Below are 27739 nucleotides of genomic sequence, written 5' to 3' on the forward strand. Positions count from 1 at the left end.
GACTATGTGTCAGAGTACAGCTGGAGTTTTTTAAGGTGGTCAGCATAGGGCATCTGCTTTAGGCCTGTTATTCTTTTAGTGAGGTATTTCTGCAGCCTTTCCAGTTGTTGCAGGTGTCTTGAGAACTACATACCAAATGGGGCGTTGTATTCTATAATGGGTCTAATGAGTGATGAATACAGTGGGACAATTACCTCCTTTTTTCTGGATGAAAAGCCCTTAGTGATGAGGTGTGCCACATAGAAGGATTTCCTGACTGTTGTGGCGATGTGGTTATCGAAGGTGAGACAACTGTCCATCACACTTTCGGTATTTAGTGTACTGCCACCTATGTGGTAATTCACGGGTGCATGTTTTTTCCCAAAGTGGATAACTGTACATTTCTTGGCACTGAGTTTGAGCCCATGGCTCTGGCACTAAGCATCTGTTTCTGTAAGGCCCTTTTGTAGAGTATCCACATCATTTGGAGTGGAGATCTAGTAATGGCTCCCAGTTTGCAGTCATGTATGAACTTTGTTAGCCAGAGTCCCTTAGTATTGGCCTGTACTTCAGAGAAGTAGATGCCAAACAAGAGTGGTCCCAGGACTGAACCCTGAGGTACTCCACTTGTTTGGAGCTGGATTTGGAGTCAGCTACTTTTACAGTGTGGGTTCTGTCAGTAAGCCAGTTGGCAGCCCATTGAGTGATGTAGGGATTAATGCCCAGCTTAGTAAGTTTATCTATGATTCCAGAGTGGGGGATGGTGTCAAAGGCTTGGCGAGATCCAGATAGGCTGTGTGGACTGCCTTACCCTCATCCATGGCTCTGGAGACTGATTCAAAGAAGTCAATCAGGTTCAGGAGACGAGATTGTCCCTTCATGAATCCAAACTGGGTGGGGTCCAGTGTTTGAAGGTTGCCAATGTCTTTTTTTTATATGTTCCATGGCCTTGCAGATCAGGCTCGTCAGACTGATGGGGCGGTAGTTCCCGGGATCCAAGATGGAACCCCCCTTGTGGAGTGGGATAACTGTAGCTATGCGCCACTAAGTGGGCATGAAGCCTGAGGTGAGGCTATGATTAAACATGACACTTAGATGAGGTGCCAGTTCATTTTGTAGTTCATGTAGTACACAGCCCGGGATGTCATCTGGTCCCATGGATGCTGTATTCTTAGCTTTGGAGAGTGTTTTTTTTTTTTTAACCTGTGTGGCCATTATTACCAGAATTTGGCAATCTTCCGGTATTGAGATGGGCCATTTAGGGGGTGAAAAAGGGGTGAAGTTGGCACTGAATCATTCTGCCAGGATATTAGCAAAATCCTTGGGATGAGTATATTTAATGCCATTCTGTTGTAGCTCAGAGCAGATCTGAGCATTGCCATATAGATTCTTGACATAGTTATAGAATGCCTTGTGGCTGTCTTTGGAATCTTTGGCAATTTTATTTTCTTAACTATCTTTGGTGGATTTTATGAGGGATCTCAGCTTCTTACTGAGGCTGGCAAGGGTGTTTTTTGCATTCTGGGATTTTCCTCTTTTCTGCAACAGTTTCTTCCTTTTGTTGTAAAGTTTGTTTATGGCAGGGGATCACCAGATTGGCTTCATTTTTTTGGAGGAGAGCATCTTGGTTCTATTTGGGATGGCACGATTCATGCTTGAGTGGATGTGCTCGTACAGTGCCTTAGTGTAGGACTCAACAGTTGAACCTTCAGTTCCCGTCTGCATGGGTGTCATGAAGTTTGTCACTTCTGACTTGAGTAGCATGAAATTGGCTTTGGAGAAGTTTTTTATAGAGGTTTCCTTACTGGGGGGTGGGGGTGGGATGTGGATGTCAAGGGTGATTAGCTTATGGTCTGACCTGACCAACGAAGGGGTGACCATAGGTGTGGAGCATCGATTTCTCATGTTAGTAATGACCAGGTCTAGGATATTGGAGCCCCTGGTGGGACAATGGATTAGTTGATCCAGGGCGTTGGAATTTATGAATTCCAAGAACTGTTAGGCAAAGGGGTTGGTACACGAGTAGTTTTCCCAGTTAATGGCAGGGTAGTTGAAGTCGCCCCGTATTAGGGTGTTTGGTTGTATCTTATTATTTTCCAGTATGTTTAGAAAGGTGTAGTGAGAATATTGGGGCATGGTGGGGGATCTGTAGCAAGCTACAATTTGGATTGCAGTCTTATCTAGTGTTAGTTGCACCTGGAGAATTTCAGATGCATTGTGTTGGGCAACTAGCCTGGTGGTGTGAATATCCTTGGTGAATATGGACACTCCTCCAACTTTAGTTTTTCGATCCTGGTTTGGTGGCCGAAAAGTGTGGTAAAAGTTGTAGCCTGGTTTTGCAGAGGTGCTCTCTGGAGCCTTGAACCAGGTCTCAGTTACTGCACAGATATCGATGTTCTCCATTTTTAGGAGTGCCTCGAGAGAGTGCATTTTGAGGTTTAGACCTCTAGCATTGAGTAGCATTACCTACAGATTTTGTATGCTTGTACCTGTTATGGGTGGTGGTTTTGTCCTTTGAACTTTGCCTAAAAAAGGCACTATAGGGGTGGCAAGAGCCTTCGCCAGTAACCTGAATCCCAGGGGCGACAAGTGCAGACCATCTCTGGCAAAGCATTGTGGTCTGTCGATCATGTTGTCCCAGGCAGACAGATACTGGATCCCCTTTGAATGACAACAGAAAATTAGCCAATTGTTGAAGTCAATCATTTTGTCCTTATATTGTGGTATCATTCTGGGCGAAGGCAGGATGCTACTCGGGGCTAGGGTCATACCTGCCTGGGCCACATGATCCGAGAGCTCTTTCATGTCACTTTTCATGTAGTCCAGGGAGGTACGTCTCAAGTCATTCACTCCAACATGAACAATGACAGAGTCATATTTGTATTTGTTGTGGAGTGATTTGAGTGCATGTGTTATGTGGCGGATCCTGGCATCTGACAGGCAGCTGACTGTAATTTTCTCCTTGTTCAGACTGGTGAGTGGGACCCCCCCCCCCCCCAAAAAAAAAAAGAAAATCTTCAACTGCAGGGACTGGGGAATAGAATTATTTTCCAGTCCCTTAATTTTACTGTGTAATTATCAAGGAGTCAGGTTTGTAGAAGAGTGATTTTCATGTACTTTAACAAATCACTGTATGAGCAGAAGAACAAGATAGAAAATGTAATCCTACAAGACGTGTGCCTCAGAAAAAATAGTGATCGAAGGTTAAAGAAAATGAAGTTGGTGACATTTGTTTTGAAACTTACTTTGGGGGAACAAGAGCCTGACTTTAGTTATAAAACCAATGAAAATAAAATATGTTCTACAGCATTCAGGTAACAATAAATAAAATATTTTCACTGTTGGTGCTAGGGAACAGAATTATTCTCAAATTCCATCCTTTCCACTAGCAGCCGACACACATGAAACTGCAAGGATCTCTCACTGCAGTGACAGTTTTGTCACTAAAGAAATAGTGTGGAGGAGGTGACTGTCAATTTATCTTGAATTACAAAAAGATACTTTGAACAAAAGCTTACAGTTTAGCTATTTTCTTGGTTGCAGCTGTATAACTCCTTAGTATAGTGTTAAATGGCTTCTGAGACCAACATAAATGCCGGTCATTCTAGGAGAAAAAGAAGCAGTCCTGCTACAGAAGGTATGTAATATTACAGTGACCAACACTAATCCCATTATATGTCAATTGGATGGGAACACACCCCTACTCCCTATGTCTAGCATGACTCATATAAAGCAGACTTGAAAAGGATTATGAGAAAGAGAAAGGGTTGAACAAACTAAGATCATGTTGATATGTTAAGCCCCATTGACAGCTATTTAAAGGAAAAACATTAAAAGTCTATAAGAAATGCTTGGAGAGATTTGGAGGTGTTAAAATAACTAAAAAAAAAAGATATAAGGGCAGAGTCAATAAACCCTATACAATCTGCTAAGACTGTTTGACGTGCACACAGTTGGCACTGTTTGGTATTCAGTAAGTGGGTCTACACGGTGTGTACAGCCACCCAATCATGGTAAACATTGTGGCATGCTAATTATAGTATAAGCAGCTGAATTGTATGCTAATCAACCAGCTGTAAAGCAACCGTGTAGACTCAGTGCTGGTTTTCCCTGCAAATTCCAAAACTTCTTGGAATACAGCCATGGAAAGGATTCTACACAGAAAGAATGTTAACGGCTGCTGTTGCTTTAATTCATGTGTATGTGCAACAGGCTGAAGTCTGTGCTGCTGCTGCTAATAGACCACGGCCAAGAAGGAGAAGAGTTTTCAGACCCTGGTTAACTTTATAGTCTGCGTGAGGTGGAAATTGTAGAGTACTACAGGGCAGATAGCAACAAACTACAGGAACTGTGCAACCTCTGCCATCTTCAACTTAGACCCAGGGCAAACTGAGAAAAACCAATGCCAGTGGAGACAAAGGTATGTGTAGCACTTAGAATTTTAGCTAGAGGAACTTTTCAGAGACCAACAGGTGACATGCTGGGGGTGTCACAGGCATCAGCAGCCAGGATCCTCCATCAGTTCCTGAATGCTATCTTCAACATGCCAGTGACCACATATATTTTTCCTGTACTCCTGAGGACAGGGCCACAAATATGCAACAGTTCATGCCACACTAGCCTGAAGTATAGGGTGCAATAGATTGTACATCTATGTAAATCAAGGCACCACCAGTTGAACAGGGAAGGGTCTACATAAATAGAAAGGCTTCCATTCCATTAACTGCCAAGTCACTTGTAATGCTAAGGGAATCATCTTGAATGTGTGTGCTGGTAACCCAGGCAGTTACCACGACTCGCATATCTGGCACACCTCCCAAGAGTATCAGATGTTCACTAGGAGGATATCCCACAAGTCATTTATTGGCGGATGCAGGTTACACACTGGAACTTTGGCTGATGACGCCCATCAGAAATGCGCACACACCTGGTGAAGAATGCCATAGTGAGGCACACGCTCAAACCAGAAATGTCATAGATCGTGTGTTAGGGCTGCTGAAGTCACGGTTCCAGTGCCTAGATACATCATGGGGAGCCCTGCAGTACAGTCTGCATACATGTACTGAAATCTTCAATGTCTGTGCCATGCTTCACAACATCATCCTGAGAAAACTGCTTCAGCAGGATCAACAAGGGGAAGAGGCATCCCACCACCAATGGCAAGGTCACCGCAGTCACATGCAGGTGAGGAGTCCGAGGGAGAACCACCAGCTGTTGTGGGTGTAGGCAGACATAGCCATGCTTACATTGGCTAAGAGTCAACACATAGCACACTCACCAGCTAAGGGGCTAAAACAGTGATGGCGACCCTGTGACACGCATGTCAAAGGTGACATGCCACAATGCTTTGGGTGATATGCCAGCATTCACCAGCACCTGAGTTACCAATGAAACTTCTTTTGCATTTATTTTTCATGTGAAGTGCACTGAATTATTTTGTGCCAGGAACCAGTTCAGCAACACTGTTGCGTAGGTAAGAAAGTTATTAACCTCAAAGACTATTTTGCTATACTGTCTCGATACAGTCTGCAAAGGGTGGTGCTGGCATTGCAGAAGTGTAACCTCAAAGAGAAAACAAAGGGCAAGTAGTCTGCATTTCTAAGCGTGTGCTGTTTTACATTCCTCTCAATTGTCCCTCTTAATCCCTCCTAAAACTGGTGACTTTTTACATTAATAATGACAATAATTAGATTTATAGATTTATTTAGTTTCAAAAAATGTATATTAATTCATGTTCATTTTTTTCTGTTAGTGTCTCAAATTAATAGTACTAGTAGTTTAAAACTGTCTATGTCTCTTATTTCTCGATTTGTCCCTGATGTATTGAGAGCTATGCTGTTCTATTTACTTATTTTATTTTTTTGTGTGTGTGTGTAATAACTTTAACGTGTGACAGCAGAGATTTATGTGAATACTATCATATAATAGGCCTCAGGCATCAAAGATTCACACATTCATACCTTTCAAAAGTACTGATGGTCACCGAATGTCCTCCGTTTGCCCTTGTACATTTTGTACTGGAAAATCATTAAAGACAGAAGTTAGAAAGTAACGAGAAACATTTCAGTTTCAGACTTCACAGCCCTCAGAAGATTCTTAAAAATACCGATGCAAAAAAGTCTTGTGATGCTATCAACTAACTGTCTGAATTTCTAAGACCAAAATATGTCAAAAGTCACTTGGATGTATAGGCCTATTGCTATCGTTAACTTAGATATGAAGATCTTGGCTACACTCCTAGCCTAATAGGCTTAAAAATGTAATTCTCAGTATTGTATCACCCGAACAGTCAGGCTTTATTCTTCATAGACAAACTGTTGATCATACACTTACACTAGACGCCTTGATATTGCTCTCTACTCTCGCTAAAACACCTATTTACACCCTGGTCATGGATGCATCCAAAGCCTTTGATCGAATCAGCACAGACTTTGTTTGATACTCTCCCTCACTTCAATATACCACACTCCTACATTAACATCATTAAAATTCTTTATTCTAATGCATATACTGTATTACAAATAAATAAACAAGTATCATCCAGGATCGACATTAGAAATTGTGCAAGGCAAGGATGCCCCCTTTCCCCCCTTCTATTTAACCTTTTCATTGAATCTTTATTTCTATTAATCAAACAGAAAACTTTTCATCACATTCCTTTGATATACAACACAAAAATATCCTTATCAGCTTATGCTGATGACTTAAACATCTATTTTACTCTACCTAATTCTGACCTTGAGAAAATTAGGATTTCAATTGATACCTTCTCCAAATTAGCAAACTACAAATTAAATAAAGACAAATCCTTAATCTTCCCTATTAATGTGTTGACTCAATGCCCAAGTATATTCCCATCTAAAGGTATAAACATTAAACAACATTTCCATTATCTAGGAATCTCATTCTTTCAGGATTCTAATGCATTTTACCAGGGTAATATTACTAGATTATGGTCGAATGTGCAAAATGATTTAAACAGATGGGCCAAGCTTAATCTACCCTTTCTTGCAAGAGTAGCAATCATTAAAATGAACATACTTCCCAGATTTCTATATATTTTCAATGCAACAAATATCCTACACAACAAATTCTTCAAAAACATATACTCATCCCTTTCGAAATTTATATGGTCTCCTAAATCCGTTAGGATTAGATACTCCATACCCAAAAGAAGGAGGTCTAGGACTGCCTGATTTTAAATTATATTGCGAAATTATAAACTGCAGTAGGATAATTAGCATAACCACATTCAACAGGGATTCCAACATATGGCATCCAGTCTGGGTCATACTTTATAACAATTATATTAAATCACTGAATTTTAAACCCTTAGCTCTTCCTTTTTTAAATAAAGAAAATCTGGGCAAAATCAAGATACATAGCGATATAAAAACCAAAATAGGAACATTACAAAAACTTTTTCACTCCTTAAAACTGACCCCTGCCTTTAATATTTTACAACCACTCCATCTTAATCCTAACCTAAAAATGAATGGGATAATGTTAAACTTAGCTCAATTCCCCCTTCTGAAGGACAAGAATATTATAGATCTCCTACTCTTTAAGCACCATTCAATATCCGATATAAGAACTAAGATGAATCTTCCCAAAAAGTATACAATTATACTAAGACAAATCGTGGAATTATCCCATAAATTCTTAGACCACCCTTTGCTATCGGATAAAGATATCTCCTCCTGCAAAGTAATTTGGAACCTTCTCCTCCTCAAAAAGAAAATGATTCCAAACACCTACAAAATCATTATGTCTTTTAAAACACAAAAGGAGCCTATATACTCTAACTACTGGCTGAAACAAGATCCCTCTGTCTCCCACATTGAAATATTGAATGCCATCAAGACTAGCTCCAATCTTATACCCCTAAAAAAGCTTAATTACACCCAGCTTATGTTACTAAACAATGCTTATCTTGCACCTAACATAATTAATAAAATTCACTCCAACTCTTCTTCTCAATGCCAATTCTGCAAAAATTCAAAAAGATGATGATCTACATATATTTTGGAGCTGTAAATGCACATACAAACTTTGGTGTGCCCTAAGGGTCCAGTTAGAAAAAATAGGCTACGAAAAATCAGCTTTGTCATGGAAATTTACACCGTTACATATCCCCCCTCCTGGACTATCAAAGGTACAACATAGAACTTTAATTTCCATTTTCATGTTAATAAAATATTACATCACACTTAACTGGAAAAACAGGCATTCACTTTCTTGGGAAGGATTTAAGTTACTTGCAATTAAACATCTTAAGGCTCATCGGTATCTGTTTCACAAACCAAATCAAAAAGCTTAACTTAAAGAATATTGGAGGATGTTTTTTGAATATATTTTAAAATGATTGTAACATTTCATAGATTTAATTGTGTTATTTTTGGGCATTGTGTAAGTGTATATAGTTAAGTCTGTATGTAGGTCATGTTCTTTTGTATTAATGTCTTTCAGTGTCTAAATTTTTTATAAACAAATAAAAATAATTAAAAAATATGTCAAAAGTGCAATTAGCAAAACAACATCACACTAGATATACTAAGCACCAAGTCAGCTATGAACCCTGAGCGTCAGACACAAAAGCTTATGTATCCCTGAATCCAAAAGATAGAAAACAAGGATATGGCACAGTTATCACTTGCACAGGGTGTTGTGTTTGGGGGGCAGGAAGCCTAGGCTGACACAAAAGGTAAGTGAGTACGTGTGAGTGAGAAAGAATCGGGCAGACATTTGGATAAAGTAACAAATGGCCAATGAGAGACATAATGATCTTTAAGCTTCACAACTGAGTCATGTAACTGTTCGTGTGTGTTTGTCTGTATGGGCCCTCCAGGAGAAATTGGTGTGTAAGTATCTGTATGAACACAGCCAAGCTCTGTGCTAGCTCTACATCTTGGTATGTTGGACAGGTGTGAGCTATGTGTAGTAGGGGTGACATTTCACTGTTGTTGTATCCGACCACGAGAACTGGCAGTGTCAGGAGTTACACTGGCACATCCACACCCACGATCAGATGTACTGCTGCTACCTGAACATGACTGATATCTTCTGAATGAGCTCCCCTCACGAGGGCACCCAGGACAACGACCCCATGGCCTGCCACTTCTGGGTGTGGACACCTCATACACTGATGGAGCGGTGTAAGTAGTGTCATTATGGGACCGTGATTGAGTACAGCCACGTCTGCTAGCATCAGATGATGTGGCTGACCTACGCCCACGTGGATGCCGTCCCCCATCCCAGCAGACTTTCCATCACAGACATCACACGTTCAGATGTGTCATTTATCCAATCCATTGAGTCGGCAACACTGTGGAGGCAGTCACACATGTCAGCCTGTGCCACATCTACAGCCCTAAGCATTTCTCTGGAGTACCTATTGGAACATGCCTGCGGCTTCATGATGGCCCTAAACATATGTCAAATGGCATGGGAAGACACACTTGGATCAGATGGAGGATGGAAAGCAGGCCTCCTCCAAGCACACCTTACATCCCCATTGCATGGCACCTCGCCCACACTTTGGCTATGGTCAGAGTCAGCAGGCACTGAAGCCACAGTAACCACACTGCCCTGATCGAGTGTCTCACCCTCCACCTGTCCAATATCTGAGGGCTCACTAAAATGGGTTGGCATAGGCTTATTGGCTGTGTCCAATGGAATTATAGGGGATGGCTGAATGTCAACATCAGTGTCAGATTCAACCTCTGCACCCCTCAACTGTGCCTGTTTGGCCATCATCATCAGAGTTTGCTGATACTCTGACATCAGGTGGTAGGAGTCCCAAACCTCCACTGTCAGGATCACCTGTGGTGATGAGCAACAAACACAGGAAAAAGATTAATACCTATACTACTACAGTCCAGAATAACAGTGGTGCCACTGTTACAGTCAGTACAGCAGTACACACAACAGTCCTGACACCAACATCACAAACTACATATTTCTTTTAACTGCTCATCAGTACTGACATAAAAATGTTTGGCTTACCATGTGCACATGATCATGGACTCCTTGTGCTGGATGGTTCTTAAGCAAAAAGGTAAGGACACCACCATCATCACAATGAACAGTAACACAGGAGGCTAAAACTTTTTGCTCATTATTTGACCATTAATGATGCCTTTAACAAGAACTTGGATGGCACTTCTACCCCAAGCCTAAGTGTAATAACCAGAATGTGTTGTTAACTGTATTACTGTACAACTATTCACTCCTAAAAGAAATTTAATGTTAAACAGAACTTGGTGTATTAGTTCTTCTTTTGGCTTTTCCAGGTTAGGGGTCGTCACAGTGGAACTCCGGTCCGCTAATGGTTGGCAGTAGATTTTTTATGGGTGCTGAGGTGCCAGCTCGACGCCCAACCTTTAACGAAGGCACGCCCATTCTACGCATGTCTTTTGAATGCCACTCGACCGCGAGGAGGACATGCAGACTCCACACAGAAGTCGTTCCAGCGGAGAATCGAACGGGAGATCCTCTTGCTGTGAGGCAACAATGCTACCGCTGCACCACCGCGGCTTATGCAGGTGTATTGCTGTCAGTATTTTACTGCATGAGAAGTATTTAACAGTTGCGATAGGTAAGCATGCTTGGAAGCTCCTCCTGGCACATACTTGTCCCCCCTGAAACAGCAGCACCAACGTCAATGGCATGCTGTTGTGCACTTTCCACTGAGCTCTCTGGATCCCTGGCAGTGGACAGGAACTCTTCAGTTGTCAGTGGTGGCTCTGTAGCAGCCCCCCCCATAGCCATCTGTCATGGGCCACTTCAGCTTCTATCCTCTGGCCTGATGAAGTCATATCAGTGGTCCTGTGGCACACCTGATTATATGTCCTGCTCTGGCCACCTACTGTGTTCACATCAGCCTCTATCTCCTGCCAAATTTGCATTCTGCCAGACATATTCCCATGCCCCCTTACTAGCAGAAAGGCACCATGATGCCTAAATGCTTCCACAATGATTTCATTTTCATGATCATTGAAGGGGGGGGGTGCGGGATTGGGATGCCTGGGTGTCCTAGTTCTAGGTGACGTAAAACACAAAAGAAGAATAATACACATAAGTATCACATAAGTAAAATTCCTGCTTAGGTATAACACATAAAGGGTAGTATTTCACTATTATCCACTGGAGAAACATAAAACAGTCAAGATATTCAAATATAAAAAATGAAGTGTGTTGTTGTAACATATTACAATCACACGCAAAGCAAGGTAGAATGCAAAACAAGGAGAGTAACAATAGCAAATCTTGTTTGTGCCAAAACAGAAATGCAACTAGACTACGTCAACCCCAAACCAACAGGCAAATGACACATTTTGCTAACAAACCATCAGTGAAATGCTTAAAGTGCTATCAAATAAACTGTCCCTGAAACGTGCACGTTTACTACAGAACATTCCATTTTATACATTTGGCAGTCATGTCTACCTGTGGCCAGGTATCCCATAGAGGTGTCTGTGGGCCAACCCAGAAGGCTAACACCTCTGTGTCATTGACAATATAGGACATTTACATTTTACAGAAATAATAGTAGAATAGTGTAAAGAGAAAGCCAGTTGTAACATTAACACTTGTGATGATAGTTGATAAGGCTGTGCATCTGAGAAAGTTAAATGCCTAGACAAACATGCATATGCCATCAGTACATGTCTAAGAAATGCATACAGATAAAAGTAGCATGTGCTTTTATTTATATATATATATATATATATATATATATATATATATATATATATACATACACACATACACACACACACAAAACACATTTTTCTTACTTACATTTCAGCATATCCAGCATATAGCTGAAAAATGCAAACATACCTTATCAAGATCATTAGTCTTCTGTGCAGATAAATGCCAAAGTAATATATTCTTCTTCTGTGTTATCAACATAAACAAGTCTCCTCACCTTCAGGTTCCCTAGCTTTACGGTTCTTTTTTTATATTTTAGATTCAGAGCTGTGAGCACGGTGAAGATGCAAATGAGGTGAGAACTCATTAGAATTGCTGAATCCCAAAAACTTGGCTCCATGTAGCATATGCAAACATAGTGCAGACATTCCCTCCATGTTTGTTGCTGATGGATTACAACTGTAAATAATGATTACCGGTAGGGAGAAGGAAAACACAACAGCAATTCACACTCCCCTGCCTCCAGTGGGTTTATCAGCCAGAAAGTTTAGAAGTAATTGTATCAAGGTTTTAAATGCAACGAAGCAGCACACATTTCACAGTTTCTGTTCAGTAACACCAAACCTCCCCTTCATTTCTTGGCAACTGTATATTGCTGCCATTAATATCTTCACACATTTTAAGGACAGTGATATAGAATGCCTTCCAGACATCTTGTCTGACCAGTAATCTAAGATATGCAAAAATGAGCAACAAACAGAGAGAGATGAGACAGAGCTGCATTTATACAAGTAATTGTCATAAATGGTTGTGTGGTCACTCAGTGCACTACTTATTCAGTTAATACTTGTACAAACAACTGTTATATGTTTTGTTAGTGCTGTGGATGATGATGCAGTTGGTTGTATGCAGAATGATTTTAGTTCTCTGCTGCAAAGGTGGTTGTGTGGCAAAGCGGGATAAGACGCCCTTACTGTGTTTTGAAGGTTCATTGGAGTGAGAGTTCAAATCCAGACCTGTAAATAAATATTTCATGTGTACCAACATACATTTTGTAGTGTTGTTTATTTAATAGATTTATTTTCTTCATTTCACCTAAATTTCCCTTTTTTGTATTTTTCTCTTAATGTCAGTGTTTGCGTGTTGCACGGCTTAGCACAAACAAGGGCAACTGAGGAACCCAATGAATGTCAGATTTAGCTGTGTTTATCTCATTTGGCAACACTTAGCAGTGTGCAAACTTGGACTAATGGCCCACACAGGAAGCAGACAGAACACCTAAAGACAGTGTAAAGGTCAAAAAGGATACATTGTTGCAATTTTTTACTTTCCATCACTCAACACCTCTAAGAGACATTGTGCGGCAGTTATCAAGCTTCCCCAACACCTGTAGCCATCGAACACCTGCAGACAGGGCACCAACACTCAACAATTTAAAATTAATACATCTAGTAATCCTGTTGGACACCACACACACACACACACACACACACACACAGTGTTGTGTGGTGGTTAACTCACAGAACTTAAGAATGAATAGAGAATTATGCAACTGTTGTACAACAATTTCTGTGGCAGCAGGTGTAAATGCAAGGTTGAAATACAGATGGTCCCGGGTTCTAATGCCATAAATGCAACATATTTTTACTGTTGTGGCAGTCCAGTTTATAGTAATGAGCAGGAAAATATACAAGTGTTATTTCCATATTCCTGTGGCAGCAGCTGGAAAACAGTGTAGGCACCACTTCAACAACATAAAAAAGCACAAGAGGGATGCACTCATCCAGTGGTTGGATGAGTTTCAAACTAATGACACCCTACAGTTGTGTATGTATGCTAATAAGGAGAATTTATAGTACATAGCAAGCTAAATGTAGGCAAGACTGGTATGCCAAATGCTTTTATTTTATTTTATTTTCATAGCTAATCCTGAAAGTGTGGCTAATAGGCAGGCTCAGAGGGAAGGAAGTGGTATGTTTGCAGCACAAGAGGAATATTGTAGCTTTAAAAGTTAAAAATGTTTTTGTTTTCTACAATGTAGTAGCAAAGTAAGCACATATATCATAACTGTAAAATCACGTTTGCATACTTAAGTCATAAGAAGAAACCAACTTTTGGAATCAAGTGTTGGACTGTAGTCAGAGGTTGTGGATTCAAATACCACAAGTAGCAACTACACAATACTGAAATTCTTTAATAATATTACATAAATTAAAATCCACACAAGTGGCGTAAATGCTCTGCTGTTAACTGTAATCTGTATAACTGGACCAAACATAGGTGCAATATATGCACATTGCAAGGATTACGTTGAGCAATCCATAATTATAGTTTGTATTTGTTAGGACATATACTTAAATGTAATACTTCAGATAAAATAATTGTGTAATTGTGATAATGCATTGTCTGTCATGTATGATGATACTAACTTTATCTCTTTTTCTGTGACCCCAACTCTTATCTCTTTTTTATTTTATTTTCTATAATGTGTTGTCGAAATGTCTCCATGTCATCCATCTGTAACAAATCACTAAATACTTCACAGTGCAGTGAAGTAGGCCAGCCCCAGTGGGTCAACTTGCCACCCGATCCACCGGCTTCTGCATCGATGCCCAGCACATCTGGGAACCAACCTAGAAGTACTTCCTCTGCTGCCCCTCCACTACCTGTGCTCTCAGTTAGCACTACCCCAACAGCTGGTACTGTGGTGCCCTCCAGGAGTACTTGCAGAGGTGGGGATTTCATCCCCCACCAGTTTATGCCAGGGTTGGTGCATGGAGTCATGCACAGCACCATCGACGTACGCCTGTGCTGGATGGAGAGGCTGCTCTCCCTCGTGGTCCATAGGAGGAGGAGACGTCAAGCACTCCAGTGGCCAGTGGAGTAAGATGACAGTGACGACAGTCCTGCAGATGAGGACTAGATTCTCACTGTCCCCATGTTTGATGGGGATGAGCTTGTGTTCCCTCCCTCACCCCAATCATGGTGTCCCCCAACCTTTTGTGTCAGTCACCGTCCGTATGTCTTGTCTTGCTTGTCCTGTTTGTTTACATTTACTTCCTCACCTAACCAGCTTACCTGACACAGTAACACAGTAATGCCAACATTCCTTACCCAACATTCATTTCTTACTGAAGTAAAAAAAAGAGCACCTGTCCCACAAAAAAAAATATATATATATATATATATATTGTCCGATACATTGCTCTCAATTTCACACACGTGTCTTCTTGACGCACTTTTTGGTCCATTTGGCTATACATGATTGCTTTGTTGTCAACCCCCCTTTTGTGGAGATGACAGTCCAAATTCTGCTACTATTCTGTACATATTTTCAGTTTACACTGTTGAAGAAATGGATAGTTAAGATTATTTCCTCCTTCCCTCCTGCACATTCCTGTATTGCTTTCCCTATGTTCTTCCCCTTGCTTGCCCTTTCCTATCTGCCCCATTTTAACACCTATAATCTGGTCAAAAATAGAATTACACACAACACACAAGTACCAAGAAAACCAGTGGAGCTCTTCACTTTTTGGTTCCTATGTTTGCGTGGAGTTTAGCATCATGCACCAATGCCAAGCGAAGGTGTACGGCTCTTTCTTGGTGTAGTTACCATCGCGCAATGCTGTTGAAACACACTGTGCTATGTCAATACCCAGTAACATACGGTGAAAGTAGTGTAAAGTATAATTTCATTGCATTATCACTACTTATTTAAAAGTATTACATAAACCTGGATTTGAACCCTATATCATCTGAGCTTGGAAAAAATGTGTCCGTGCATTTCAACCTGCTGCCACAGAGTCAGCTAAGCATCAGGTGTGTCTCATACCCTCAGTACTAAGAACTCTTAATATTACAGCATTGAGGCTCGCATTTGTGCACTGCTTAACTACGCACAAATAGGGAAGACAGTAGAAATGTGCATCTTGCATGTGCAAAGACTTAGTCAACCATCACACTTACCCATTACTCTGTGGTGCACTGTGCAAAGTGGACAGAAGCATGTATTACTTTGTTTACTGTCCATTTAGTGTTCATGGCATGAAACTACATGTGGAAACAAAAAATAATTAGGCCCCTAAGACAATGTCACATATTTACAATCAGTTTACCCCCCCATGTTCTGCAACCCTGGTCTCTCAGTACTTATTCACAAATATAACAACTACACTACATAAATTAATAACAGATGTTGTGTTATATACCATGCACATCTTTGGAATGACCATACACATTCAGATTTCCCAGTAATTGTAGTAATGTGGACACCTGTTTGCATGTAGTTTGTAAAGCTGTCTCTTAAAATATGAAGCTACCAAACGCTCTGCACGTACGGAAATGCATGGCCAAACCATAGATAATTCAATACACCAGAGGCCAGCATAGAGAGTACATAAATCAAGTATGTTCTACATGGAATACTTTATTCAGACCGGTTTTGGCTACCCAGCCTTCTTCAAGTGAAACAGCATCACCAAAATATCCATGATAAAGCTATATATACACACCCCCAACCAATGACAGACATGGTCCAACCCAGAAATAGCAAAGAATTAAAAATTGTATATAAAACAATAAATATAAAGCAATGAATATAAATCCATAGTTTGTGACAATAATACCTATACATATGTAGATAACAAAATACATATGAAAGTTATTTGTACATATATAAACATACAAAAACCAACAAGCTCGGTCCTGGGACCTCTCTTGTTCGGTATATATTTCTCGGAGGTACAGGCCAACACGGAAAGACTGTGGCTGACCAAGTTCGCAGATGACTGCAAACTGGGCGCCATAATCGACTCTCCAGCCGACACAAGCATCCTCCAAAAAGACCTCATAGAAACAGACAACTGGTGCCAGAGCCATGGCTTCAAGCTAAACGCCAAAAAGTGTATAGTCATCCCCTTTGGCAAAAACAAAGTGCCCACAAATTACCACATAGGTGGTAATCCATTAAGTACAGAAGAAGTAATTAGGGACTTGGGGACCCAAGTTGATAGCAATCTCTCATTTGACAACCACGTGGCCAAAGTGGTTAGAAAAACATTTTATATAGCCCACCTAATCATGAAGGGTTTCACATCTAGATCAGGGGAGGTCATCGTGCCTCTTTACTCATCCCTCATCAGGCCCATAATTGAGTACAATGCCCCTTTTGGGATGTACCTTACCAGACACCTGCAGCAACTAGAAAGACCCCAAAAGTACCTCACCAAAGGATCAAAGGGCTCAATATATATATATATATATATATATATATATATTTATAAAATGTATGTATGTATGTATTTTCATAGGTACTAGGCTATCGGCCCAAGGGCCTAAGTAAGCCTAGCCAACAAGGTTCCCTGGCTTTCGCCACCCAAGAAAATTATTTTCCTGTGCCCCCATCAAACAGATCCCCAGGGTGAATTTCCTATTTCCCATCTAGTCGGCAAGATTTTTCTTAAAGAGGGCTAATGAGGAGCTTTGTGTGACATGAATGGGTAGTTTGTTCCAGAGTATGGGAAGTCTCTGGGACAGGAATCTATCCCTCCAGCATGTTCTGTTTATTGTGGTGACAAGGTTTAGGTCCCTGGATCGTGTGGTTTGGAGACATTGGGATTTCTTTACATGTAGCATTTCCAACAGCTCTGGGTTTGACATAGCTTTGTATGTTAGGCAGAGATCGCCTCTGAGTAGGCGATATGTGATGGAGTAGAGCTGGAGCTTTTTGAGACGGTCTGTGTATGTCATCTGTTTGAGGCCAGTAATCCTCTTAGTGAGGTATTTCTGTGGCCTTTCTAGCTGCTGCAGATGTCTTGTGAGGTACATTCCAAAAGGGGCGTTGTACTCTATAATGGGTCTAATGAGTGTCGAGTAGAGGGGAACAATGACCTCTTTTTTTCCTAGATGAGAACCCTTTTGTGATGAGGTGTGCCACATAAAAGGATTTCCTGACCACTGTGGCCAAGGAGAGCCTACTGTCCACCTGGATTCCAAGGTCTCTTATCACACATTTGGCATTAAGTAGACTGCCGCCTATGTTGTAGTTCATGGGTACAGAGTTTTTACCAAAGGGGATGACAATGCACTTTTTGGCATTGAGCTTGAGGCCATGGCTCTGACACCAGGCATCTGTCTCAGTGAGGCCCTTCTGTAGGATGTCCACATCATTTGGGGACTCAACTGTGGCTCCTAGTTTGCAGTCATATGCAAACTTCATTAGCCAAAGGCCTTCTGTGTTAGCCTGTACTTCAGAGAAGTAGATACCAAACAGGAGAGGTCCCAGGACTGAACTCTGTGGTACTCCACTTGTCACTGGTTTGAAGTCAGATTTGGAGTCTGCAACTTTTACAATGTGGGTTCTGTCAGTGAGCCAATTGGCAACCCATCTTATGATGTAGGAATTTATACCTAGTTTAGTTTGTTTAGCTATATTTCCAGAATGGGGGATGGTGTCGAAAACCTTGGTGAGGTCAAGATAGGCTGTGTGAACCACCTTACACTCGTCTACAGCTTTGGTGACTGCCTCAAAGAAGTCGATCAGGTTCAGGAGGCATGATCTGCTTTTCACAAACCCAAACTGGGTGGGATCCAGAGTTTGGAGGTTACCAATATCTTTGTTTATGAGTTCCATGATTATATGTTCCATGGCCTTACAGACCAGGCTCGTCAGGCTAATAGGGCGATAGTTCCCGGGATCAGTGGTGGCTCCCCCTTTGTGGAGTGGGATAACTGTTGCTGTGCGCCATTCAGTGGGCACAAAGCCTGATGTGAGACTGTGATTGAACATGGTGCTTAGGTGGGGAGTCAGTTTGTTTTGAAGTTTGTGTAAAACGCAGCCTGGGATGTTGTCCAGTCCCATGGATGCTGTGTTTTTGGCTTTAGAGAGTGCAGCTTTTACCTGCATAGTTGTGATTTCAGGGACTCTGCATTCTTCCTGTATAGATATAAGTCCTTTAGGGGGTGAGAGGGGGGTACAGTTAGCCCTTTAGGGGATGAGAGGGGGGTACAGTTAGTACAGAACCTATTTGCCAGGACGTTGGCAATATCAGTTGGTTCTGTAATTTTCATGCCAGTGTGCTGTAACTCGGAGCAGATCTCAGTGTTGCCATTGAGATTCGGGACATAACTGTAGAATGCTTTGTGGTTGTCTTCAGAATCAGTGGCGATTTTATTTTTGTAACTAGCTTTGGTGGACTTTATGAGGAATCTCAGCTTCTTACTGGGGCTGACCAGGGAGTTCCTCCAATCAGGGGATTTTTTTTTTTTTTTTTTTGCAACAGCTTCTTCCTTCTGTTGTAGAGTTCATTTATGGCAGGGGACCACCAGATTGGCTTCCTTTTATTGGAGGATAGTGTCTTGGTTCTGTTGGGGATGGCCCTATCCATGCACTCATGTATGTGCTTATACAGTGCATTTGTATAAGATTCAGCCATCGTACCTCTATTTTCCGTCTGCATGGGTGTTGTGAAATTTCCCACTTCTATCTTAAGAAGCATGAAGTTGGCTTTGGAGAAGTTTTTTACGGTGGTTTCCTTGATGGGGGGGTGGGGGCTGGATATGGATGTCTAGGGTGATTAGCTTGTGGTCGGCTCTGACCAGCGAGGAGTTGACCTCTGGCATGGAGCACCGGTTACCCATATTGGTAATAACCAGGTCCAAGATATTGCTGCCCCTGGTGGGGGTATGGACAAGCTGATCCAAGGTGTTGGAATTTATGAATTCCAGAAAACATTGAGCAAATGAGTTAGTGCATGAGTAGTTTTTCTAGTTGATGGTGGGGTAGTTGAAATCGCCCATTATTTAGGGTATTGGGTTGTACCTTAATATTTTCCAGTGTATGGAAGATTTTTATCTTTTTTTTTCTTAACTGAAACTTTGAGCTATGTGACTTGTTTGTCCTGTTTGCAGTTTATTATAAAGGTTTTGTATCATCTTCATATTTCACTCTCATTTGAACTGCTGCTGCACAATCATAAACCTGACTTCTTACTTTAAAGACCTTGGTTAGAGTGACTCCAAACTTGTGATCTGTTATTATGTTAACATTATGCGCCATATATTCCTAAATAACTTGTAATCTGCATTATATTAACAATTCACTGGAGTACATTTTTTTATCCATGGTTATTTTTTTTATTTTTTTTATTTTTTTGTTTTACTCAGGATGTAACATCCCATTAGAACAGCTATTACTGCTCTTTGAAAAACGTGATGAACTTCCATTTAAGGTGAAGGAAGAAGATGTGAGCCTGTTTCAAACAGATCTACCTGACATCTCCTCAAACAGTAAGCAAATGTTTAGTTAACAAACTGATATGGCTTCATAGTTTATATCCAGATAATGTAACAAACCAAACTGAAGTTAGATAAAAAATTGATTACAGATATGTAAACTGCAAACAGAGCCAACACATAAAAAGGTATTGGTTTTTGAATTTTCCAGATAATTGTATGAGTCTGCAATTGAACTGAAATCAAGACAGTGTGATAAAATATTGAAATGATATGGTCTTACTTTCAACATTTGATGAAGAAGCAGAAATATGTCCTGTGACAGAAAACTAGGATGTGGTCAGCTGTGGAGCAGACTACTTTGCCAATGCCAAGAGAAAAAATGTAAGGGAAAGGACTTTAATGTCTATGGTGGTGCGGTAGCATTGTCGCCTCACAGTAAGACATTGTCCTGTTCGATTCCCAGCTAAAGCGTCTTCTGTGTGGAGTCATGTGTGAATGGGCGTACCTTCGTTTGAAGGTTGTGCGTCAGGGCTGGCAACTCGGCACGTAAAAGTCTACTGCCAATCATTAGCGGACCGGAGTTCCGCTGTGGCGACCCCTAACCGGGAAAAGCCGAAAGACACAACAGCAACATAGACAGATGTATGTATGTCTACATATATGTTGTTAAGGCCAAAAATAACCTCATGCAGCATAGTTCAGCAGAGTAGAATGACCTCTCTATAAGTGAACACACGTACGTGGGAGACTAAGCAATGAAGATCTTGTCTCCCAGAACAAAAAACTGCAGTCATTTTACAATGTAGTAGCTTACGAATAAACATTTTAATGCCTATCAGACTATAGCCACTGACCAATTAAAACTAAACACTTCTGTATTGTTTTGCTTACTAAGAATCTTCAGACCCCTTATCTGAGCCTTTCCATATTAGGCTTAAGTTCCGATCTTTGACTTTGGCACTTAGAAAATACCAAGACAGTGAAAGAAAATTCAGGACTAGCCTACGATGTCAGCATCCATTTTGAAACAATATGTGTTCTGCGTCTAAAGAAAGAGTGTTCTATAAAACGCAGAACATATTCCATTCTTACACTTCTTCTTACACTTCTTCTTTCTCAATATGTAGCTATTGATGGATGTTTGTTTATTTCCATTTCTTTGTTGGGAAAATCTGACTTGATTGATTGAAAAATCCTTTTCAGGGTAGGTCCTGGGTAGCAAAGCTCCAAACAGTTGTCTTTGTATTTATACATCTGTAATTAAGTTAATAGTGTCACTTATATTTGCTTATGGCACCTTCAATAAAAAGAGGAAAGATGAAATCCAAAAGAACTTTGAGTGACTTACCTATTCTGAATACAGTTTTGAGTTGTAACAAAGATCTTGTGTCAGAGGCAACATGGGATATATGCAAATTACCCTTTAAGGATATCAGGTGTTTCAGCTAAATGGCAATTCTGAATGCCCATTACTTTTACTTTTAAGTCTGTTTATGGACTTTTTGTGTTTTTAACCATTTTTTTTTCTGTATGACCTTTTTACTCATTGTTTTAGTTTGTTAGTTGGGATATTTTGTAGACACCCTAATGTTTATGGATACCAGTCGGGTACGACAACCCTGTGTTTCCAAAAGTCAAACATTCCTCTTATGCCGTGCTGATGATGCCATAAAAAGGCAAAAACATGCATGTCCACAGCTAGATGGGTTTGGCTTTATTGGCCTGAATTGTCCATAAGTAGAAGTATTTTTATAGAACAATTCATAGGCAGTTATTGGGCTAGCAGCCCTTGCAGGCCATTTTAAGTCTAGTTCATTTCCTCAAAGGTGAGAATTGAATCCTGTAACTTGTGTCTGTAAGGTAAACAGTTTAGCTGTTATGCCAACCTCCAACCCCAGTTGAGATTTAGTTTCTGTTTAATAATTTCACAGAGAACTAGAGGGAGTTAGTTCCACAGTTTGGACACGCTGTATGATTAGAGAACTTTACCTTGTGAGTTATTGATAGAGGGTGAGGTAGTTAGGAATTTTTCAGATGCTCTAAGGGTCCTGAAAATACCAGGGGTGAGTTTGGCATAATGGTTAAGGTTTTCACCTTGTAAGTACAAAGTACAGGGTTTGATACTGACCTCAAGTTATTGGTCAAGCTTAAAGTGGCCCGTCAATGCAATTAGCTTAGTATTGACCTATGAACCTGAGAGGTTCAGATGGAGGACGTGCATCAAAAAAATGAAAACAAAATTGGGTGCTTGTTTCAAGTGTATTAAGGAAGTTAGGGAGCTTAAACCAGTTTAGTTTAACTGACTCACAGTGATGAATGTGGACAGATGAGCTGGTACCAAATCTGGCAGTTTTATTGAATGCTTGCTATAGTTTTGACTGCTCAGACATCTGGCTTAGTAAGGATAGATGCTGTGTACGAGAGAGTTGGGAAGCAAGTAGGCTGAGAAATACATTTTCAGATGTTAGAAAAGTAGTTTTTATAGGTTCATAGGTGTTTACTAGGCTAACAACTACAAGGGCCTTTGTAAGCCTAGCCATACATCCCAAATCTCTGACAAGTTCTGGTACCCTTGATAAGTGTAAGCAGGGGCTTGGGAGATGAAACATCTACAAGCTAGGGCCCTGGGAGATGAACCATTTACAAGTTACCTGTGTCCATTAGAGACATAGGTGGCAAACCAGGGATGAATTTCCTGTTCCCCATCCAATTGTCCAGGTTGCACTTGAATTGGGTTAGGGAGGAACTGTGCTTTACATGGATGGGGAGCCTATTCCAGAGATGGGGTAATCTCTGATATACATACATGTCTCTCCAGCAGGTCCTATTTATATCACTGGCAAGGTTTAAGTCTTTAGAACGGGTAATTCTGGTGCTGTTTGTTTTGCGGATATGCAGGAAGTCCATCAGAGTGGGATCTGACAATGCCCTGTATGTCAGGTATAGATCTCCCCTCAAAAGCCTGTAGGAGACAGAATACAGGGATAGAGCCTTGAGGTGGTCTGCATAGGACATTTTACTTGAGCCCTGTATTCTTTTAGTGAGAAACCGCTGTACACGTTCCAGTTGTTGGATATGCCTGCTTAGGTACATACCAAAGGGTGTATTGTACTCAATGATAGGTCTGATGAATGCTGAATATAGTGGAACAATGACTTCCTTGGACTTAGATGCCATACCTTTGTTTACAAGTTGCACAACATAAAAGGATTTCTTCACTACTGTAGACACGTGATGGTCAAAGGCTAGATTACTCTCTGTGTGTCCCTAAGTCCCTGACTACTGTGTCAGCTCTAAGGGGTGTGTTGTCAGTATGGTAGTTACGAAGTGGATGACTTCCCGAAGGATACTATTATGCATTTCTTGGCATTTAGTTTTAGTCCATGGGTCTGACACTAGTAGTTTGTCTGTGTCAGCCCCTCCTGGAGAACATTTGTGTCAGTGTGGGATTCAATGACAGCTCCTAATTTGCAATCATCTGCAAATTTAGTCAGCCAGAGACCACTGACACTGGCCTTGACTTCAGAGAAGTAAATGCCAAAAAGGAGCAGTCCAAGGACTCATCCGTGAGAGACTCCAGTTGTGACTGGCCTCTTTGTAGAGGTGGAATTGAGCAGAAGATTTGAAACTTTGAGCCAGGTTTTTACAGCTGTAAAGGCTTACTGAGTGATGGTTTCAAGTTCAGGGACCTAGGTGACATTGCAGATGTTAGTGGAGTCTTCTGCATACTGGATCATAAAGGCATTATTGGAATGTAAAGATGCATCATTATTGAAGATGTTGAGTAATACGGGGTCCAACGATGTAGGACTTCAACTGACATGGGGAAAAAAGAGGATGTGTCAAGATGCCATTCTACACTTTGACTCCTGTTGGTGAAGTAGAAGAGAAATGGAGAGAGACTGGAAGGGTTAGAAGTGAGTCCTAAATTGGCAAGCTTGAGGAGACATTTGTGATGAGAGGGAGTGTTGTATGCTTGATGGGAGTCTATATTAGTTCACCAAAATGCGATTTCAGTGAACACCTAATCATCAACCTCAGTTCAGTGAAAATCACTTCAGTGATTCAATGAATTTACCAAGGGCAATGAAGTAGTTGGCCAACTACTCAATTTTGCCGTTTTCACCACACAGTACAATCTTGAGTTGGTATATATAGTTGGGGAGCTGTGGAGGGAGGAAGCCCCCCCCCCCACTTGGGTGGGTTTGATTTACTTAGATTTCGGTCCGTTGTGCTGAAGGGCAAGTATTTACTTGTCCTTGGTAAATTCAGTGAATTGCTGAAACAATTTTCACTGAATTTGGGTTGATGATTAGATATTTGCTGAAATTGCATTTCAACAAACTAATATAGACCCTCTTGATGGATACAAGATGATGAATGATACTAGTTAACTTTTTTTTATTATGATGGTGTACAGTGTTCGTGAAAGGCAGAAAAGCAGTGTGTGTCTGTCATGTGATATACAATAAAACCACATTGTGGTGATAAGCGATCATTAATGAAGTAGTCTGTAGTGAATGTACTTTTCTAAGACGTCCGACATCTGAGATAGCATAGCTATGGTTGTGAAGTTGTTCACATCAGTGAAAAAGCCCCTTTATGTAATAGAGTGATGTAAGATTGTTACCAGATATGGGGAACATTTGACTCTTGATTGTATCTGAGAGTGAAGGTGGGTATTGGGTGGGCTATAACTTCCACTGCCAGTCTGAGAGTAGGTGGTGTTGTGTAAGCATTGTGGGATGTAATCTGAGGAGACGTGACTTTATTTTAGATGGTAGGTATAGGTAGAGTTGAGAGAGGATTAGGATTCACCCTCCGAGTTGGGACAGGAGGTAAGAGATTCGTGGGGCTGGTACTAATAAGAAAAGTGGCAGCAGAGATAAAGTGGCAATTAAAAAGCATTAGCAGTATTATAGTCAGTTTCACTGGGATTTGGATTGGGTTGGAAAGGTCTGTCTGGTTTAAGAAGCTGATATAACCCTAACCAGAATTTTTGCACATATTTGGCATGTTAATTTTGCATGTGTGAAAAGTGTTTTTTCTTATCATGAGTAACCTGTGCTTTAGTGATATTTTTTAAGAGAATGGTAGGTTTGCAATGTGACAGGGGATTATTAGCTTTCCAGTGTTGAAGAAATACTGCCAGGAACCACCACGATAAATAAAATGAAGTTTTTATTTTTAAAACAAACAAGCGCTTTCACGCATAAATATGCGCTTCATCAGGTTATAACTTTATACAAAATGAACTCCCTTTATATAATAAAAACAGCCTTCAATTAAAAAGACAATTATCAATTTGTCAATTAATTAAAACTTGATTGCTAAGATGGGAACACCCATCTTTTATATTGCTTCAGTCAGCAAACTAAACGCTATGTTACAAATATGCTGAGAGCATTTTCATGACTTAAAGCAATTCTAAACATACTGTGGCAAAACTTCATAATTTATAAAACCAACAGCACTTATCACAACTACAATCCATAGCCATCTAGTATAGCGTATCAAATTCCAATTATGCAAAACTGTATATATTAAATAATACACATTGTACTGTTTTAAGTAAATAAAGCATCCTAGACTTATTATCAGGGATATACCAAACCAGCTAATGCTTATTCCAGTTTTACATTATACAATTAGTTAGATCCATGGAACACAAACAGCTTTAAAACGCCGGTATGGCTATAACATTTAAAGACGGCATTATTTATATCTCAGTCCCCTCTTAGCGCGACGCTTGCTATAATAATCATCAGCAGTCATAATGCATTTGTAAAATAACAACCTATATGTTGTCTAACTGATATTTATACCAATGAATGCTGTTTCTGCATGATGAAAAAAAAAATAATAAAAATATTAAAAATAGACAATTCATGAATTCAAGAAATATAAAAACACAAGTAAGAAGTGTTATGCGTCTATACCAAGCACAATAGCGTGATATAGCTAAACCTTGAGAGATCACTCATGGTGCATATATGACGTAAGTCCCATACTGTGTCTTACACTATGTATGGGTGGAGGAACGCTCTACCAACTAATAGTGCGTAGATAATATCCTACCATAATCTTAGGCAATATACAGATAAATAAGGGTGAAGTATAAATCATCCAAGTAAAAACAGACCACTCTTGCAATAATATAAAAACTGTATATCCAAGCAAAACAGGGAATCACCAAGAGTTTTTCAAGACTCTGGGTTAATAATCCAAGCATATATTGTCAGAACCAAAAAACCCGATCACAAACGGATCTCAAGGATACTATATAAGTGCGGAAATATATTAATCCTCCATATTTACCACCTCATTCAATAAGACTCATGCCTATAAAGAAAAACAATCAAAAGGCATGCTTACTGTATTTATGAGCATAGCCTTAGTAAAGAGATACAAATATTGAGCATAATCAAGCAATAACGTTACTATACGGCATTCCATTGACTATATAAATAGTCTCGTTCGTGATCAGTACAAAACGCATGTATGGAGCATGCAATAAACAAATGCAACAATTGAGCCAATATATTAATATGGCAAAAATATTCACTCTCCATCTGGGCATATAAGGGAGCTGAAAATTCAGCTTCCCGGCATAACTCAAATATCTATTTTACTAGATGTTGTAATAACAACTATATCAATGAAAGTCGGTAATCTCTAACGGGTAAAGTTGAATATCAAAAGAGGATGTTTCATCAGCATTCAGTTACAGCCAGGAAGCGACATGACAACAACCCAAGCTTATCAAAATATATAGTCGCTGGCCTTAAATAAGTCACAACATCAATGCACAGGCATTGGAACAACAATTAAGCATTGTATAGCCACAGAATGACCCTTAGACTATGTATATATGAGGGATATATAGATAGAAACACTATACTAGTCCTAGGGCAATGGTGCTATTTTGGCTCCATTACCTCTTATATAAAAATTAATAGGAAATTAATATTGTCCTATCAAAATAAATATAAGTCCACAAAAATTTTTTTCATTATGGCACTTATTTAATTAAAATATGACTATAAATCCAAACGTGCTACAAAAACATATGTAAGATATAAATTCTATTATGAATACACTGGGGTACTAAGATGTTCTATAACGACCCCAATAGAGCAGGACGTATGTTGATGGCAGTATTGAGTCCTGGTGGTATGTGCGCCTTTAACCTTAAAATCCATTTGAGCTCGAACATTTCAATGGTGCCAAAATGGTCCCCCTCTCTCCTATTCTGATTAATGACCTGTAGCACCTGAAAGCTAAACCTGTGCCCAGATCTTTCATTACAATGTGTAGCTAGCGCACTAGTTGAATTGCCCTTTCTAATATCGTAGACATGATTATAGACCCGATCTCTGAGTCTTCGGGAAGTCATGCCTACGTAATAACTATCACATTGATCACATTTTGCAAAATAAATAACATTTTGGGTATTGCAGGTTGCATAAAAAGTGGCCCTAAAATTTAAATTTATACCTGGAATCCTGATATCCTGTTTCCTGCTTATAAATGCGCACATGGAGCATCTGCCACATGCATATGTGCCCGTTTTTATTTGAGTTCGAATATCAGTATGCTTCACCTCATATTTATCTTTGCATAATAATCTCTTAAAATTCATGCAATTGTTAAATCTAAAACTGGGTTTATTCCCTAACAGTGTCAGGAGGTGTGGGTCAGATAACAAAATTTTCCAATTCCCCTTTACAATTTTGATAAGTTGCTCAATGTCACTGGTGTATTTAATATCATATTTAATGTTGCCATTTTTTCCAAAGCCATATTTTACTTTCCCTCTTTGAATCCAAGGGATGGCATTGTTTAAGGCAGAATCTATTACTTCATTAAT

General features: G+C 40.2%; 1 protein-coding gene across 1 annotated transcript in view; it reads left to right on the forward strand.

Annotated features, from left to right (window-relative positions):
* The window catches only part of LOC122798720 (zinc finger protein 160-like), a 304432-nt gene that overhangs the window by 146043 nt on the left and 130650 nt on the right, over positions 1–27739 (forward strand). Inside the window, exon 4 of the mRNA XM_044067816.1 lies at positions 19798–19920. Within this exon, the coding sequence (XP_043923751.1) occupies positions 19798–19920 (123 nt within the window). The remainder of the gene's footprint in view (positions 1–19797; positions 19921–27739) is intronic.

Source organism: Protopterus annectens, chromosome 3.part1, assembly GCF_019279795.1.
Source record: "Protopterus annectens isolate FY-2018-M chromosome 3.part1, PAN1.0, whole genome shotgun sequence".
Taxonomy (NCBI): domain Eukaryota; kingdom Metazoa; phylum Chordata; order Ceratodontiformes; family Protopteridae; genus Protopterus; species Protopterus annectens.